Source organism: Episyrphus balteatus, chromosome 1, assembly GCF_945859705.1.
Source record: "Episyrphus balteatus chromosome 1, idEpiBalt1.1, whole genome shotgun sequence".
Classification (NCBI taxonomy): Eukaryota; Metazoa; Arthropoda; class Insecta; order Diptera; family Syrphidae; genus Episyrphus; species Episyrphus balteatus.
This window is the reverse complement of record NC_079134.1, coordinates 173,713,360-173,731,877: the sequence shown is the minus strand read 5'-3', so window position 1 is coordinate 173,731,877 and position 18,518 is coordinate 173,713,360. Positions and strand designations below refer to the sequence as shown.

At 28.1% G+C, this 18,518-nt stretch overlaps 2 protein-coding genes and 1 long non-coding RNA gene across 3 annotated transcripts; 2 read left to right on the top strand and 1 right to left on the bottom strand.

Annotated features, from left to right (window-relative positions):
• The first annotated feature begins 3,978 nt into the window (after window positions 1–3,978).
• LOC129912541 (uncharacterized) lies at window positions 3,979–5,570 on the top strand. The gene is made up of 3 exons (XM_055990834.1): window positions 3,979–4,553; window positions 4,614–5,288; window positions 5,368–5,570. Exons 1-3 carry the CDS (start codon window positions 3,979–3,981, stop codon window positions 5,486–5,488), a joined length of 1,371 nt encoding a protein of 456 aa, XP_055846809.1. The 3' UTR covers window positions 5,489–5,570.
• Window positions 5,571–6,792: 1,222 nt separating this feature from the next.
• On the bottom strand, window positions 6,793–17,632 carry LOC129905150 (uncharacterized). The gene is made up of 3 exons (XR_008770552.1): window positions 17,328–17,632; window positions 7,710–7,899; window positions 6,793–7,159 (listed from the first exon to the last, which is right to left on the bottom strand). It is a non-coding gene; the product is annotated as an uncharacterized LOC129905150 (long non-coding RNA).
• Window positions 9,182–9,860, top strand: LOC129905149 (adenosine 5'-monophosphoramidase HINT1). Its single transcript, XM_055980552.1, has 3 exons — window positions 9,182–9,383; window positions 9,452–9,563; window positions 9,627–9,860. The coding sequence occupies exons 1-3, from the start codon at window positions 9,267–9,269 to the stop codon at window positions 9,782–9,784; spliced, it is 387 nt and encodes a 128-aa protein (XP_055836527.1). The 5' UTR covers window positions 9,182–9,266; the 3' UTR covers window positions 9,785–9,860.
• Window positions 17,633–18,518: the final 886 nt, after the last annotated feature.

The following is an 18,518-nucleotide window of genomic DNA, read 5'->3' as shown; positions in this document are numbered from 1 at the left end:
GGATGGGTTTGTACTGAATTTGTACATAAATTATAAAAATCTCGCTTTAGAAGCGTCAAAAATGTTTTATATATAAATTTCAATCTTAAAAATTCTCTTCTTTTCCCAATTTCGAAAAATCTTAAATGGTGTGGCAGACCCATAAAGGGGCTGAAACACACATGCGTTTTTCTTGCCGCCACATGATTATGACCGATGAAAATTTTCAAAAATTTGTGACGCTTTAAAATAATTTTTACCGACTTCCAAAAAGGAGGAGGTATTCAATTCGTCTGTTTTTTTTTTTTTTATGTTTGTTACCGCATAACTTTAGACAGAGTTAATCAATTTTGATAATTGTGGCTGCAATGTGGTCCCATTTTAATTTCGTTCAGTTTAAGCCATAGGACCTATTAGAAAAACCATAAAACCCCGTTTGGAATCATGGAAATCGGTTTTGTTTTTTTGATAAAAATGATTTTATATTTTATTTTTTTCTGTACAGTTATTATTATTACGGCTTTCTACTACAACGCTATGAGTGTCACGTCCTTTCTAAGTAAGAAAAATTAAAGAATAAACAGGGGATGAATTCCGGGGATGAATTCCACAAATAACGCTCTTTGGGGATTCTTAGCGAAATACCAACTGGTGGAAAAGCTTAGTGGTGAGTGGCTGAATCATTACAAGCACGGGACAACAAAGTTCCCGAAAGAATAAAGGCTTTTTGCAACAAAACGAAAACACACTAAATATTGCAAAAATCGTCATCAATTTTTTTGACGTTGCTTCCTTAAAAAAAAACTCGTAGTGGCATAATGTTTTATACAACCGTAACAATACTGTACTGTACAGAAAAAACAAAATTAAATTAGTTTTTAGCGTTCTAGTTAAAGAATTAGTGACAATTGAAATCTTTCATCGGTCATAGTCATAATCATGTGGCCACCTACTTTAATTCTACAGGAATCATACAAAAGTGCGGTGCGGTGAAGTAGCGTCAATTTGCAACTCGTGGTGTGACACTGCGGTGCTGCGTTTTGGGAATCTGCTAGTTTTTTTTCCGCAGCGTCACCGCACGAATGGGTAAGTTTTCTGTAGAATCAGAAAACAGATATATGTATGCATCGACCCAAAGAATTATAAGAAACCCTTTTTTGAAAACTGTTCGCGATATCGAAGAATAATTTTGTGTAAACTTTGTAAACTTAAATTAAATTTCTTTTCGTTCAGCCATTAAAGATAGTTCTTCTTCGTTTGGTGTATGTCATTAATTAACTTCTTTCGATGGAATTCACCTCTTTTGCGACTTTTTCGACAATAATAATTTAACCGGAAATAGCACCAACATTAATTTAAAAGTGAAAAAGGCATAGTAAAATTTGACACCCTGGGACAAAACCATATTTGCCGCATCTTAGAAGCTGTATTCCTATTGTACCTACAAGTACAATCGAACAAAGGTTATTTACTTTCATTTATTTCTTGTTTGAGCTAAAAAAAAGGAATTCTCAAGAGACCCTTATCATACAAATGTCCCCTAGAATCAAAAACAATCTATTCCACTTTTTCTTTAATTGAGTTATTTAAAAAAAACGTTCCGAAGCACTTTTTCCCACTTTATTAAAAAAAACAACTTCTGAGTCGAATTAAACATGTACTTTTGATTTTATACTGACTGTGGTCACCCAACGCGTTCCGAAAATATTTAATAATTAATTTTGGAATAGAAGTGTTTTGAAAGTCATGCATAGGAATAGTTTTCTTTTGAAACCTAGCAAAAGAAATATTTTGCTTTATATCAGGAGTAGTGTTGTTTTGATTCTCAAAAAATGTGAAGAATGTGGAATACATTCGTTTTGATTCAAACTGTAATATTTCTATAAAGTATAACTCTGGAACAAGTTGACTTTGAAAGTGCTCAACCACACTTAAAGAAAGAGGTTGAAAAATTGAGATAAACTGCGTTTCTAACTCATTTTTCACAAAAAGTGGAATAGATTGTTTTTGATTCTAGGGGACACAAGTACTTTTAATATGGACTTGAGGAAAAAAATTGAACACACCCCCAACTGACGAAGTGCCCCAAGGTCAGTTTTCGAGACAAAATCATTATATTACGAGCATCAAATTAAAATACATAAATCAAGGGGCACGGTAGTGCCCAGCCAAGTTCTCTAGCAACTTTGGCACTACACCCTTATTTACAGGAAACAACTCAGGCCATTTTCGACCCCCTCTAACTTCCACACCAAATATGCCAGAAATTTCAGACTCACTACATTTGTTGAGCTGGCCGAACCCAAATTCCTCACAAAATTTCAGCTTCTTACAATGAGTAGTTTCTGAGATATAGGACTTCAAAAATCGCGAAAACCGTAACTGACTCACTGACAGATCATCAAAATTATGGAGAACTTCCCGCTATCGTAGAAACTTGAAATTTTACATGGTGATAGGACTTGTGGTGTATACAAAGGAAAAAATTTGAGATTTTCAATTCAGGGGGCGTGGTAACCGCCCATTTTCGCCGAATTTTCATCAATTATTATAGAGCACTTCGGACTATCGTAGAATCTTGAAATTTAGTAGAATGGTAGAGCTGGTAGTTTATACAAATAAATAAAAATAAAATTTTGGTTGTTCACTTGGCAATTTTTCAAATAGCTTTAAAAATCGGTAATTTAAAGTTAAATTGACAAGTTAACAACCAAAATTTTATTTATACAAATTTAAAGCCAAGCTTTAGAACTTTGTACACTTTTACATTTCAGTACTTTTTGTGCTAGCATAATTTCAACATAGGAGAACTTGGCTCTTTTTTTAACAGTAATGTTTTTGTTGTGATTTTTCTTACATTATATAGCTTAAATATTCAAAGGTAACCATGGTTATGTTTTCGTGTATTTTCAATTAATAAAAATTTAATTGAATAAAATCAATCACCCAATTTAATTGACATAATATCCTCATGCATTTCCTGAACATTTCTTTTGTTTTTATAGTCATGAAAGTTACAATTAAAATATGCAATAAACATTTTAACTATCGTTTATTCATTAATATTCAATAGTTATGTATGTAGCTCTTCATGAAGGAATATTGTGGAATATATTTATAAAAAAAAACTTACCGACATTCTCTTCCTATCTCGGTTCATTTTGGTTACACTTTTTGATGGTTCCATGAAGACAGTTGTGGTTTATTAAGTTATTTTTTTTTTTTATTTGACAGACAAAAACTTTTAAAAATAAAAAAGAATTCTTTAAAGAAAACTATTGCACAATTTCACTAAGGGACGAGTCAGTATTTTTGGTTGATATCACTTGTCAGAAAAAAGATAACAAAAATTCTTCCAGTTTCTATAGAAATTTGTTGATTTATCCATATTGACAATTCATTGATTTATTTTTTTTATAGAGCTCTCGTTTTGAAAGTAGAAGTTTTATTTTTATTTTTGAAGAATAAAACGGCTTATTGATAAAAGTTCTGCGTTTTAGAAATACTAAAAAAAAGAAATAAAATAAATTCATATAGCGGTTTCAATTAATAGGCTGTGTGAAATGATTGAAATTAGGGGGAGCCATGATGCCACCTGCAACTTTCCAAATTTCTTAACCACATTTAGTAATTTTATACAAATAAATAATTATTTACAAATTCCTTAAAATGACTCACCTTTGTATACATTTCCTAGGAAATGTAAAAATTCTAGCTATCACACATTTCCGGCGTATTAGATAAATACACAGGAACATGGCTTCCGAATCCTTTTATCAGTCCATTTAAAACTGAGGAGTATTAGTGAATACCGAAGTAAAACCATTATGGCAATCATAATAAAAATATTTTATGGACATATGCGAGAAACTTTTTAACAGCTCTTAACCGCATAAAAAGCTCCATAAATAAGCTAAGAAAAAATGTACTCATGATTTAAAATTCAGTTTTATTTTCTGACTTTAAGATTTCTGTATATTTCTTTATCACAAACTCAAAATGGACTTCAGACAAATACCAAAAGATGATGCTCCTTTGCACACAGCATTTTGTATTTATCAATCATCTGATCAAACAATGACAATTTGTACTGATAAAATGTTAATCAAAGCAAAGTCAAAACAAAAAGATGTCTCCTGGAAGAATTTATCTCTATCAATTAAATATGCTGATTTGATCGAAAATACACCATTTGAACTTTGGATTCCTGAAGAAATGGAAAATATTACAAAAATCGTTTCACCTTTTGTTACCGAATTGAAAATTAATCAACTTCAAGCAATGCGTGATACGTCTTTTGAAAAGAAACATCAAGAAGTTTCAAGTAAATTTTCAAGATCAACAATTTCTGCAAGTGAAGAAGAAATTAAGGATTCTGTTTCAGTAACGAACGAAACAAGTGAATCAAAATACGAATTTCCCTTTCAAGATTGCCACCATGTAGACCTTAGTGTCTTGAGAACTCTAGTCCATTTAAACTCGTTAACAATAGAGATTCTGCCACCAAAATTGAGTTGCAACTATCATACAAGATATTTCAATTTTTCATACCTTGATATGCAGAATTTGGCAAGGTACGTTTTTCTATAGTTTAAGACCTCTGAGATGTCGAAGATAATGATTTCTCTATTTAGAGGAATTTCGGAATTAAAGAATTTACAAATTTTCAAGCTTCGCCGGAGTCGCATGGATAGTGTTAAGCTTTCTACAATCCTCGATGGATTGCAGTGGATATCTGTAGAATACTTGGAGTTTTATTTTTGTCAATTAAATGACGATTGTGGAGAATCGTTATATGAATATTTAGTCTCAACAAAATCCCTAAAACATCTAGATCTTTCCGGAAACTATTTTAAACAAGAAGTTATTGAATATCTTTCAAAAGGGCTTCAAGCCAGTTCTTCTCATCTAGAGTACCTATGTTTATCAAATAATCCCTTTAATGATGAAAGTCTCTATGTTTTAACAAAAACCCTAGAATCTTATGAATATTTGAAAGTACTTAAATTATCAGGAATACAATGTTCGGAAGTTGGAACTTCTGGAATTGTTAAGCTGGTGAAAAATAACTCACATTTGGTTGAGTTGTACATAATTGCAGTACAAATGAATGGAACTGGTCTTATTGATGCTTTAAAGAAAAACCATACAATTCAACAAATCTATTGTCAAGGATGTGGTTTGACATTAGACGAGGAATTCAAAATTGAAGTTCTTTTAAAACGTAATCAATACATTAAAGCAAATCCATACATTGGAGATGTGACGAAAACTGAAGAAGAAATTAATGCTTTTATTATGAGAACAAAGTAACTTTTTTTAATTTTTTTTTTTTTTCTTAAACTATTTAGTTTATAATGTACTTGTATTTTTATTTCATTCTAACAGAAATCCTATATTCATCAAAACTTTAAAAGAGAAGAAAGATCGAACACAGTGCTCGCAGAATAGATCGCTAAAATTTGTTGATGCAAATATATCAAAATCTTTTATAGAAGAAGAAGAATGAACAGTTCAGATAAAATTTTATTGAAATTTTCCTAAATTGAAATTATGTATATAAAAAACAATAAAAATTAATAAAAACAAAATTGGATTTTTGTCCGAAAAGAGATCCAAAAATGCAAGTATTCTAAAGAAAAGGAACATTCAGGACACATTAAGATTTGATGTTCAGTCAATTTCTTTTCTGAAACGATTCTTGATTTTAAGAGTTTTTTTCTTGATTAAATTTCCAATTAAATTGCCGAAGAATGATTTCGAAAATTGGAATTATGACAACTGACCAATCAGAGATTAGTTCATACTCACATTTTCTATCTGTTTAATGTCCTTTTAACGATTTTTTTTTAAATGATTGTTTTCACATATTTATTGCACTGCACAGTGGGTCACCTCCCATACAAAGTGCGGTCAAAAATATAATGACCATTTTTTTTTTAATAAAACACCTGTATTATCATTTTATATGATTTATTATTGCAAAAAAATGCATCAAGTCAGTTTTTTAAAATTTTGGTTATTTTCAAGAAAAATAAAAAAAGGTAAAAAATTTTTTTTTTTTTTTGAAAATATAAAAAAAAAATGGTTAATGCCGGAAATTGATATGCCTGTCAGTCGAGCACTTTACCCTTACCCTCTAGTTCAGTCTTTTATAAAAATAATAGTGCCAAAAAGGAATTTTTTTAGTTTTACGTTGTAATTTTTTTTTTCCGTGTATCGTCATTTAAACTCGTATTACTCGAAAAGGGGAAAAAAGGGGAAAAAACGGCGGAGTCGCTTCGAAAGGTAGGACGGTATTCTTCATTTGAGAACTTAAATTGTAGAGGGCACTCGAAGGCAAACCAACTAAATCTCTAATTTAATGAAAATTGAGCTAAATAAAAATGGTTAAAATTTTTAGAAAGTATTAACCTTCTCGTTTAATATCCATAACAATTTAATACTGTTCACAATTTTTAACACCCGCTATCACTATCGCAAGTTCACACCTTATAACTGCAGCAATTAAAAAACTGTATCTTTTTTTATATGCCGACTTTGAATGGCTATTAAGAAATGAAAAAAAGGGTAACCGTCAAATTTTTGTTTGGTTTTGGTTCGATGGGAGATTGTAAAACGTTGTTTAAACATTGGATTTTAAAAAATTGACATTTACTTTTTTTATTTTTGACCTATGGCGGGACCCACTGTGCACTGCCTCAAACAAGCACAAATTAAAACAATATTGTTTTTATAATATAAAATTTATTTTTTGATTTCAACATATTTTTTTGTTGATAAAACCAATCATTTTCTTTATTATAATCTACATATCTTAAGAAACTATGTATATTTGTTTTAATCACGTCAATCGACAATATCTTATAATTCGAAAAGGAATTTCAGGTAGATAAATGCACAAAATAAAAATAATTGGACCAAATATAATTAAAAATATTGTCCACATTAAAATTGATATTAATAAAATATCCATTTTAATGGAAAAATTATTAAAATTCAAAATGGCTTATTTTTTTCTTTTTTTTTTTTTGTTTTCTTATAAAAATATTTGTCTTACATCTATTTCCTTTTGAAAAAAAAATCTAAATCTATAAACTAGTATCACTTAGTTATTTTTAAAATTAAGTAAACATCCAATGTGTTGTGATCATCATGATTTTTAAGTTAAGATCGCCACCTAGAAGATAAAAAATAAAATTATCATAAAATTATTTGTTTTTAAATGTAAACAAAGTTAAAAATATAAAATTAAGTCTCGAAGTTCTTATAAGCAATGTCTGAGCTAACATTTTATTTTATTTCACTTAGTTTACTCAGCTTAACTTATTTTTACTAAACAAACAAAACAAGTAGTTTCTTATTGTGTGTGGCCCACAATTAAATTTGTTGATTGGCATTATATTTATATTTTAAGGCGGAAATGTTATTTATAGCACGCAAATAACTGCTGTTTTAATATTTAAATTGAAATATTTAAACTGAGTTGTATGTTTACACAGCAACAAAATGTGTGAAATTCCCAGACATCTTGCGTAACAATATTTTTTAAATTAAAAAGAATAAATGAAGAACTTGAACAAAAAAGAATTTTTTGAGATTATTTGGAAATTTAAAAACAAAGCTATATTGGTTAGATTTTAGTATTTATTTTACATGAGAAAAATTGCAAAAATAAAAACAAAATAAAGTATCTAATTATTATTTAATTTGTTTTTGTTTAAACTTACATTATATAAAAATAGCTATCACTGTCTTTTCTTTTAATATCGTGTATTATTTTCCCATCAGAATTACCACCACCAATAGTATTAGATACAACATTGCTGTTAGGACCACCATATCCTGTTTGTTGTTTACTGTTTGCGTATGATGTTTTATTAGTGGCGAAAAAAGTTTTTACTGCATCCATGATTGAAACTAGAAATAGAAAATGTAAACAAAAATTAAATTAAATTTAAAATTAATTAAAGATCATGGTTTATTGTTAGTTAAAAATATGCAAGAAAAGTTGTTTAGAATGTTAATGCTTTCTAAGGCATTTATAATAAAAAAAAGTTTTAATTAAATTTTATCATTAATTTTATAAGAAAAGTAAAAAAGTTAAAAAAGTGTTTTTAAAATTACAAAAATACGTTCTTAAATCGTTTTAATTTGCAAATGAAGTAGGTATGCCATTTGTGTTTTTGTATAAAAAAGAATTATTAGATTTTTATTTGGAAAATTGTTGGAGTAATTTTTTGTATTTAAAAATTTTGAAAAACTTTAAAAAAAAAATTGGTATGCCATTTTGAAGAAATTAATTTCCAAATATTTTAACTAAATTTCATTCTTCTGTATTAAAAAATTCAAATTTGATATTTTTGAAAATTTAAGTTAATTTTTTGTTTAAATTACTAAAAATTTTAGTTGAAATCGGTAAAATGGTTAATGAAAAAATTCAGAAAGCAGGAAATCGGTTCTGTGCCAGGTACCATTAAAAATGGTTCAAAAATATTATTTGTATTTTAAGAGGAAAAAAGTTCTTATTTGCCACAGTAATCGTATTTTTTTTATCAAAATCCGTTTTGGAGAAAAACTTTTCCATTTTGGTCATTATAGCAAGTACCGTTAGTTTTGATCCTAAAAAAATAATTTCAATTTTCTCTCTGGAAATCTCCTAAAACCCTTGACTACCTGTTTAGTGGAAAAAGATAGAATCCTACATAACATTCGACAGTAATATTTCTTGCCGGCTCGTGACAATAGATCACACACGAAAAACCTAATGTTTACATTTTTTTCAATTTTAAAATAAACAAACAAGCTTGTTGTTATGTCTACTTCAAAAAACAGTTGTCTAAAAATAAATAAATTTAAAAATAAAAATTAAAAAAAAAAACAAGTATACGCCACAGTGAACATTTTTTATTTTTAAAACAAGATCTATTCAAAATGGCTTATCGGAAAAATAATCATAACAGTGAATTAACTAGGCTAAATAGAAGTACTTAACCAAATATTTTTCAATTCTCCGTACAAATAACATAATTATCCTAAATGAATAAAATTAAACTCCGATAAAAAACACTAACAAATAAACTAAAACTAATATAAATTTAGTGACTGACTGTACGTGTCACTATCAACTATTCACCACGGTAGTCTAGTCTTATCTCACCACATGTCGCACTGAACGCGTCATCTCCATTTGACGTTTCAATTTTTTAATCAAATTGAATTTTTCTTTGTACTAAACCGGCTGCTGCAGAAATAAAATAATTTATTTAATTAATTAAAACTATAAAATGTCTGAAGTAGAAAAAGCTCAAGCGGCAGCAGGAACTGCTGCCAATGAGGATACAATATTTGGTAAAATATTGCGCAAAGAAATTCCCTGCAAATTCATCCACGAGGATGAAAAGGTGAGAGACGATTGAATTTTTTTTCTAATAGAACTTTGATCTATTCAATTTGTATCTTTATAAAAAAGTGTGTAGCATTTCATGATGTAAATCCCCAAGCTCCAATTCACTTTCTAGTGATTCCAAGGAAACCTATTGCCCAGTTGTCACTTGCTGGTGCTGAAGATGCTGAATTGTTAGGTAATTTTTGAAATAATTTGTAATATCGATAGAAACTTTCATAAAACTGAATTCCTTTTGCAGGTCACCTTATGATTGTAGGTAAAACTGTAGCCAAGCAATTGGGTATGGAAGAAGGTTTTCGTGTTGTCATTAACGATGGTAAGCATGGAGCACAATCTGTGTATCATTTGCATTTGCACTTTATCGGTGGCCGACAAATGCAATGGCCACCTGGCTAATTGTTGTTGATAAAAGTCAAAGTTGAATTTATGTAAATGATTTATAAAAAACTGAATAAATAATGAAATTGAAAAATATATAATTTGTTTTCATTCGAGTTTTTTGTTTGGTCCTCAAACTCCGTACTTTTACTGATAGGTTCAGTTATCTCAAAAATCATATTGGTTTCTTTTTAGCAGCTCTAGTTTTTGAAATATTTAAATTTTCATATTTGGGGGAGTATTCATACTAATTTTTTAGTTTTCTTTATTTTGGGCGTTTAATCAAACTTTCTAGAAAAATTTATATTAAGCCTAAAAATCAAATTTATTTATTTCTAGGAGCTTTATTTTTTGAAATATTTTAGTTTTTCTCATTTTGGGGGTAGTTTCGTACTAATTTTAAAGTAATTCTTATTTTAACTGTATGATAACAACATTTGGGTTCACTAAGCCTAAGAATCACTGGTTCCTTTCTATTAGCTCTAATTTTTAGATATTTTCATTTTTCACGTTTTGAGTATAATTTTATACCTACTATTTTTTTAGTTTTTCTTATCACCATGCGTTTTTAAAATGATAAAGAATTTGTTAAAAGGAAGGTTACTTTAACGTTATAAGACTCGATTACTTGATTTGGCCAGTTGACAATTGAAAAAGGCGTTACTCTACCAAGTGTGAGCAACAAAATTCAGTTCTGACGGTATCAGTTAGCATGGATTACTCCAAATTATTTTTTATGACTATTTCAAGAATGAAATATAAAATAGGATTTTGTTTATTTATTTACATAGCAAGTAGAGTACACAATCAAAAAAAGTTCCATCATTAAATTGCTTATAACTATTATAGAGCGTATAATTTGTTCCATTCAGAATTTTTAAGTATAGGTAATCAGTGCTTTTATGTGTGTGCGCATGCATATTGTGATAAAAAAAAAACATATTTTTAATCGTTACTAACGGTACCTGCCATAGAACCGTTTTTTGTATTTCTTAATTTCTCTTAAACGTTTTGTCCAATTTCAAAGCTCATGTATAGCGTTTAAGTAATCCTAATATAACAATAAATTTCTTGAACTTTCTTTATTAAAATAATTTGATTATCTTCGTGGGCTTAAAATAAAAAAGCTTAATAATTAAAATAAAAAAAAAAACAAGTATACGCTACAGTGTACATCTTTATAGCCGACGAATAAGATCAAATTATTCATATATTACAATTCTGTGGCAACAAGGAATGACTACATTAGTCAACTTATGTCGAAATTGAGTTTTTTACAATATCTGATGCACAATACGCGATTCCGTCTGCCATATTTTTTTCGTATTTTTATCTTAAGTGGTTTATATGAATTACAGGTAAAAGAAAAATGACATAAGCTAAGCATTTATTTGCAATGGAAAGCCAATCATTCAAAACGCTATCCTAAAGAGTTGTAAAAACTATCTTATTATGTCGTTTTTCTTTGTAGCCACAAAATTTTCAAAAAGCATATTTTTAGATTTTTAAAAAGTTCAATTTTTATTGTGAAAAATCAATTTTTTGAAAACTGTTTCATGAATTTTTTTTTTAATTTTATTTTTAATTGATGATTAAAAATGGATTACCAACTTTATTTTTTAATGTTAAAAAACTTTCATTTATAAAATTATTTTCCATTGAATCTATCCATCGATCGTCACGTTTCGAAGATAAATACTCATCTTAAAATTATTATATTTTTAAAATGTGAGGTCATAGTTGATTTTTTTACTTCGGATTCGAATTAAGAATACAAAATTCTATTAGAAAAGTATATTTTGGTTAAACGAAAAATTAAATATGTATTAATTTTTGTTGAACATTGTAATTTTTTATTATTTCATCTTTAAAACAAAGTTTGCTGAAATAGTATATTTTTTGAGAAAATAAATACCAACATAAAAAAGTTGTCAAAATTGGTGCTAATTAAAGAAAAAATCCAAAGTGTTTTACTAATTTCGAAATTTTTGGACTCGTTGTTCTTGTTATTAGACATTGATTTATGAGCAAATTAGATTTAGCTCAGGGAAATTAGTCAAAATATGGGCATGAAATCGCATTTTTCGCGGGACAAAATTTTTTTCATGGAATGTTTTCGGGTGGTTGTCCTTATCATAAAAGTCAATTTGTTGGGAAAATTGGAGGTTGGGAACAGCCGCCATCTTGGAAAAGAGATTGGTATCGTTTTTATTGAATAGCTCCATTGTTATTCATTTTAACAAAAAATGACAAAGGTAAGACTTATCAACAATAAAATTATCTAAAAAATGATATACAAAACAATTCCGTGAGTTGATTAAATAAAATTTTACAGTTGGTCAAAGTGCGGGTTTGTATCGCAAGGTTGGGACAAAATGACATTTGTTCATATATCTGACGAACTTTTGATTTGTTTGGATAATTCTTCAAGAATGAATTATAGTACTTATAATTACCTATAAAATGAGCCCACAATCTTTATTGTAACCATCGTATTGTAGAAGTAATCCAACTCCGAAACTCTCCATGTACTAGTCAAAAGTGAGAAAAAAGCTAGTTTTTTGCTAGTAGGCCGAGAAAATTTTGGGAGTAGAGGTTTAACCAAAATACAAGTACGCAGTTTTGCAGCCATACGCGTGTTAATATCGATTTCAACTCTAATTTTGTGCTTTATACGGTTTTTGGGGGGTTAAATAACGTAAGTTTTCCAGTTAATGTGAATGGGCTAAATTTATACTATTTGAAATAATAAATATACAAGCTGATGCTCTATTATTTTTCCTAAATCTGGACACCTCAATCTCGGCTATAGGGTTAATAGAACTCACGATATAAGCTTTTTTAACTAACCATATCAGGCTTTTCAATTCAAATAAACAAACAAAAATCTAAACAAAAAAAGCTTCTCAAACCTAATCGTATAAACGGCTTATATATAGTTCTATTGGTCACATCCTCAAGATTGGGGTGTCTAGATTTAGGAAAAATAAAAGAGCATCAGCTTGTATATTTATAATTTCAAATAGTATAAATTTTGCCCACTCACGTTAATTGGAAAACTTACGTTATTTAACCCCCCAAAAACCGTATAAAGCACAAAATTAGAGTTGTCAGACCTTTGAAATCGACATTAACACGCGTATGGCTGCAAAACTGCGTACTTGTATTTTGGTTAAACCTCTACTCCCAAAATTTTCTCAGCCTACTAGCAAAAAACTAGCTTTTTTCTCACTTTTGACTAGTACATGGAGAGTTTCGGAGTTGGATTACTTCTACAATACGATGGTTACAATAACGATTGTGGGCTCATTTTATAGGTAATTATAAGTACTATAATTCATTCTTGAAGAATTATCCAAACAAATCAAAAGTTCGTCAGATATATGAACAAATGTCATTTTGTCCCAACCTTGCGATACAAACCCGCACTTTGACCAACTGTAAAATTTTATTTAATCAACTCACGGAATTGTTTTGTATATCATTTTTTAGATAATTTTATTGTTGATAAGTCTTACCTTTGTCATTTTTTGTTAAAATGAATAACAATGGAGCTATTCAATAAAAACGATACCAATCTCTTTTCCAAGATGGCGGCTGTTCCCAACCTCCAATTTTCCCAACAAATTGACTTTTATGATAAGGGCAACCACCCGAACACATTCCATGAAAAAAATTTTGTCCCGCGAAAAATGCGATTTAAATTACTAATTTCCCTGGGCTAATTGTTTTTTCGTACCTTTACATATTGTTTTTAATTATGTTACATTATTTCTTTTTTCTTCAAAGCTCATCAAAAAAAGGAAAGAAATCATAATTTTAAATACACCTGACTCATACAAAAATTTCTAATTAAAGTGGGAAAGCGTAGAAAAAAAGCATTTTTTTTCTATAAAAGCACATATTATGTACTTTGCAATTATCATCAAGTAAAACGATGATGCTGATAAGAATAATGGCATCAAAAATCATCCTACGACTATGAATGTACCAAGTATTTTCTCGAATGTTTACGACTAGCTAGGGGATTTGTTTGGTCTGATTTCATAATAATTGAATGTGTAAATTTTGCAAAATTGACACATAATATAGTAATTGATAACGATGATAATGATTTGATTAGAATTGATAATGATATCAATTTGATTTGATCATTTATCAAATATTTATTTTTATTTATCAAATAAATAAGATACATAAATCAAATTTAAATAACAAACAAATTCAATTTATTTATTTTTTTCTTTTTTAAAATTTATTTACTGAAGCGTGTAACTAATATTGCGCATTTTTAATTTATTAGAAATTCCTTGAACTTTCTTATCAATCAATATATAAAATTTCGAGCAAAGTTCAAATTAAACCCTTATCCGGTAAATTGCAGTTTTTGAACTTTCAGGTTAAATTATTATTATTAAATGATCGTCAAGGCAGGTATATTAAAGTTACCTGCCTATGTTGAAAGCTTTTGCTTATCGAAGCTTTTTTGGAAATTTCAGATAATTTTTTTTATCTTTTTGATTAAAAAAAAAAAAAACAAAATATTACCTAGTAAAAATACAAAAGCAAAAAAAAAAAATGTCTGTGACTTGGGGGTTTTCGTTGAATCAGCGATAAGATAAGAAGCAAACGCGAGCCAAATATTTTTATTTTTGTATTTTTTTGTAATGAAGGAACAAAGTCAGACAGATAAAAACAAATTACGTATTTTTTTATTTGTAAAAAGATATCAAAAAAAAATATGAAGGTCTATGTTTTTCCACCTAAGATATTTTTTAGCTAAATAAGCGGTTGTAATCTTATCTTTCAAAATATGTAGGTATTTTATTTCACCGACTTCTTAAAATGGTTCCGGAACAAAGAGTTAAAATATATATAGAAATGCGTTTAATTAAAAAATGTTATTAAACTTGGTTTATAATGCAATAAACATTATTGTATCTTCTCCTTTGTTGTTAGAAAGTTATAATTTGCTGACGTTTTATTCAATTAAAATAGTAACTATGTCACATAATTAATTCCAAAAATACAAAAGCGGGAGAGATAAATGTACATAGTACCTACATACATACATACACCTGTTGCGTATTGTTTTAGCAGGTTTTTTATATGAGTTAGATACTTACTTTTATCATAGATTAGTTTAAGGAAAAAATTTTATTGTCTGTGCGTTTATTTGTCTGGAACATACAATATGTACATACGTCTGATCTTTAATCTGACCTTTTGTTTGACTTATTTTTTTGCCATTCAGATCAGCAGTTCATTTTGATTTCTCTATAAAATGTCAAAGACTTTGTACCTTTGTTATCAATTTCAGCTCATTTCCTTTTTCTTTTGTTATAAGTTATAGTAATCTATTGAACTTTCATACAGACAAAAAGTTGTAGTTATTTTGAGAATTTTTTTTCGATTGTGAAGATATTAGACCAACAAATTTATAAACCCCGATTCTCGAAATCAATTCTCAAATACTCTATGATTTCTAAAGGTACAAACAATCATATTCTATTCAGGATAATAGTTTTTTTTAGAATGCAACGGCATTTTGATATGCTATTTAAAAAAATATTAAATTCTTTTTAAATAGCACGTCATTTGAAAACTTAAAAAACATTCGTGAAATTAATTTTTCAAAGAGATTTTTTCCAATTTCCCAAAATAGCTTCTCAAATAATTTAAAACCCTTTTTTATTTTTTAAGAACGTATACATACACCTCCTTTATCGTTTGCAAGATACCATAATTTTTTTTTTCTAAAAAATCGGAGAATGGTAATATGGCATATTCCTGTTTTTGGGAAAAAATCTCACTTCAGGTAGTGATTAACATTCTTGAATTGAGGGACGACTATGAATAACCTAACCATAGTTGCTTTCTAGAGAAAACAACATAGGCTTCCGTTTATTGATTTTGTTTTTCCCATTGGGATTATTTTATTAATTTTAATACATATTACATTAAACTTAAATATTTTATTATTAAATTATAACCCTGCCCAACACACAAAAATTTTCTAGACCGTTGGTTATCATTTCTTTCTAAATGGAGGGTGCTGGTTCCGAAAACAACATTAGATATTTTCTAGCTGCTCTAGTTTTAAAATTATTAATACAAAAAAAAAAACATACAAATTATGTAATACAATTTTTTTTATTTTGTTATATTTTTTTTATTTAAATTTTTTTATATATTTTTATTTAACTAACTGAACCGAAATAAATTACATTCGAAATAAATTTCCACCAAAACTTCAAAAAACGCTCGAGATAAGAAAAACTAAAAAAATTTATGAAATTACGTGTTACGTGAAAAATGAAATTATCTAAAAATTAGAGGTGCTAGAAAGGAACCAGTGTGATTTTTCGGCTAATTGAACCCAAATGCATTAGGTTCGATAAAAAATTTTTGGAAAATGTTAACATACAGTTAAAAAAGCATTACCATAAAATTTTTACGAATTTACCCTCAAAATGTGTAAAACTAAAATATTTCAAAAAATAGAGCTTCTAGAAATAAATGAATGTGATTTTTAGGCTAACTGACCATTAAGTTTAATGAATAAGTATATATCTTTCTGCAAAATTTTAATAAACACCCAAAATAAGGAAAACTTAAAATTTTAGTGTGAAAATTTCCTAAAATATGAAAAATTAAATATTTCAAAAACTAGAGCTGCTAGAAAAAAACTAATATTATTTTTGAGCTTCATGAACCCAAATCTATAAAATTTGATATAAATCTTTCTGGAAAAATTCAAAAAGTTGAAAATTGTTGGCCTAAATTTGAAAATATGTACTATCTTTTACATAAAGCTTTAAATTTCTGAACAAATTTGTTCATGCAAAATACAAAATGGAATTTGGATATCTTGATATAAAGAAAATTTAAGACTTAAATTTTCTTAGCTAATCACATTGCAAACGTAAGTGCTCAATGTTTTGCATTCAATTTTCTATTTACAAATGTAATTCTTACTAATTAGTTTTAATGAATTTGTTTATCTGTTTTCTTTGAAAAAAGTAATTAATTTGTTTTCTTTCGATTCAAACCAAAAGAAGATTTCAAGTAGTTCCTATGGCATCTTCGGAAAGAAAGCATTTTTCTTGTAAATTATTAGGGTATATTATCCTTATCGATGCGCTTCATTTAAAATTTGTATTAGTATTCGATTTAGAACTCAATAGAATTCATTCATTAATTTGATAAGAAAAATTGTTTCCTCATTAGTTTCATTTAAAAAAAAAAAAAACGATAGAGAGGAAGAAGGTAAGTAGGTTGGTAGACAAAACAAAGACTTTATCAACCATAACAACAAGGATTTGTATTCAAAAATAAAAAAAATTCACAAAGAAAAATCCAGAAGAAAATCCCTAAGTTGTCCTCCAACAACAAAACACACTACTTTACAGTACACTCAGTAGTGTTTGGTTCAAAAGATTAAAATAAACACACAAGGCAAGAAATACAAGAAAAAAAAATAATATTTAAATTTAAAACCATCATATGGCATGGCAAATAAAAATAAACATTTCCAGCAAATGCCGTAACTTAAACTTACCTTGTCTGGGCGAATATAAAGATACAAACGCGTAATCCAAAATAAACGAAAATCAATAAAAATACTTTCACTAACTTAGTAGTCGATATAAAGTATAGTAAGACCTATAGGTACTATCTTTAATGTTTTGTAGTAATTTGAATGAAATAATTCAAACAAAAATGTAATATTCAATTTGAGTAACTAGTGTAATTTTTTTGAAATTTTATTTAACAATTTTACTCAATAAAATGTATAATAAGTTTTTCTTTCCAAATACTCCACTTTGCTTTATGTCTGCGATCAAACTGTCGCTTGCTGGCGCAATGTTTTGGTTTAAATTCGAACTATTAAACTCAATCGATGTTGTGTGATTTTGCTCCATTCAATATGTGTGTGCTTGGAGGGTTTGAGTGTATTTAATTTAATTAAAAAAAAAAAAGAAGGAAAAAAAAAACAATTAACTTAAGTAATCGAAATTCTTATTGCTTCTAGACTCACTAAACTGGGCGTCCCTGAGTATAAAGTGAGTTCATTAATGTGTCAAAGTCCATGCTCCATGTGTTTCAGTGATTCAGATGAGTAAAAAACTTCCCTTATGTGAATTTTTTAAGGGGTGAAAAAAAAACTCAATTTATGATGAAGTGAAGAATACCTTGATTTTGAATTAAGTAAACACAGAAGGCAAATAACGCAGGGATATTTTGACTTCTGGTATATTTAACTTTATTTCTGGTATATTTAACCAATTTCTGGTAAATTTAACTATGTGTATTATTATGATAAATAGTGTATTATGAATGATTAAATATACCAGAAGTTTAGTTATCCCTGGCGTTATTTTTCTCCGTGATGTAACGCAATTTTCACGAAAAATTCTAGAGTACCTAGTCTAATTGTGGAAATACATTTATTTCAACAATTAGGTACTGGAAATAAGGTGAAATAATTCCAAAGTATGTAAGTATTTTTATTCGACTTTTAATGAATGGAATTCGAAGTCTCACAAAACACGGTTTTATTGTGTTGAAGTGATCGTTTTTTTTTTTTAAAGTGAAAGTGAAAATTTCTTTAGTATCGTAGTGATTTGAAACAAGATAAAACGAAAAAGCGACAGTAAAAATAAATTTATTATATCTTTTTTGTTTTAATAGATAGATGAATAAAATTTATATTGTAGAAAGATAATAAACAGGACTATACTTGAAAAAA

What these genes read in the sequence shown, in the direction of transcription:
- LOC129912541 (XM_055990834.1), top strand. Translation starts at nt 3,979, where the DNA reads ATGGACTTCAGACAAATACCAAAAGATGATGCTCCTTTGCACACAGCA. An exon ending in GATATGCAGAATTTGGCAAG is followed by an intron (nt 4,554 to 4,613) that starts GTACGTTTTTCT and finishes TTCTCTATTTAG; the next exon opens with AGGAATTTCGGAATTAAAGA. An exon ending in GCTTTTATTATGAGAACAAA is followed by an intron (nt 5,289 to 5,367) that starts GTAACTTTTTTT and finishes TCATTCTAACAG; the next exon opens with AAATCCTATATTCATCAAAA.
- LOC129905149 (XM_055980552.1), top strand. Translation starts at nt 9,267, where the DNA reads ATGTCTGAAGTAGAAAAAGCTCAAGCGGCAGCAGGAACTGCTGCCAAT. An exon ending in TCATCCACGAGGATGAAAAG is followed by an intron (nt 9,384 to 9,451) that starts GTGAGAGACGAT and finishes TTTATAAAAAAG; the next exon opens with TGTGTAGCATTTCATGATGT. An exon ending in TGAAGATGCTGAATTGTTAG is followed by an intron (nt 9,564 to 9,626) that starts GTAATTTTTGAA and finishes TTCCTTTTGCAG; the next exon opens with GTCACCTTATGATTGTAGGT.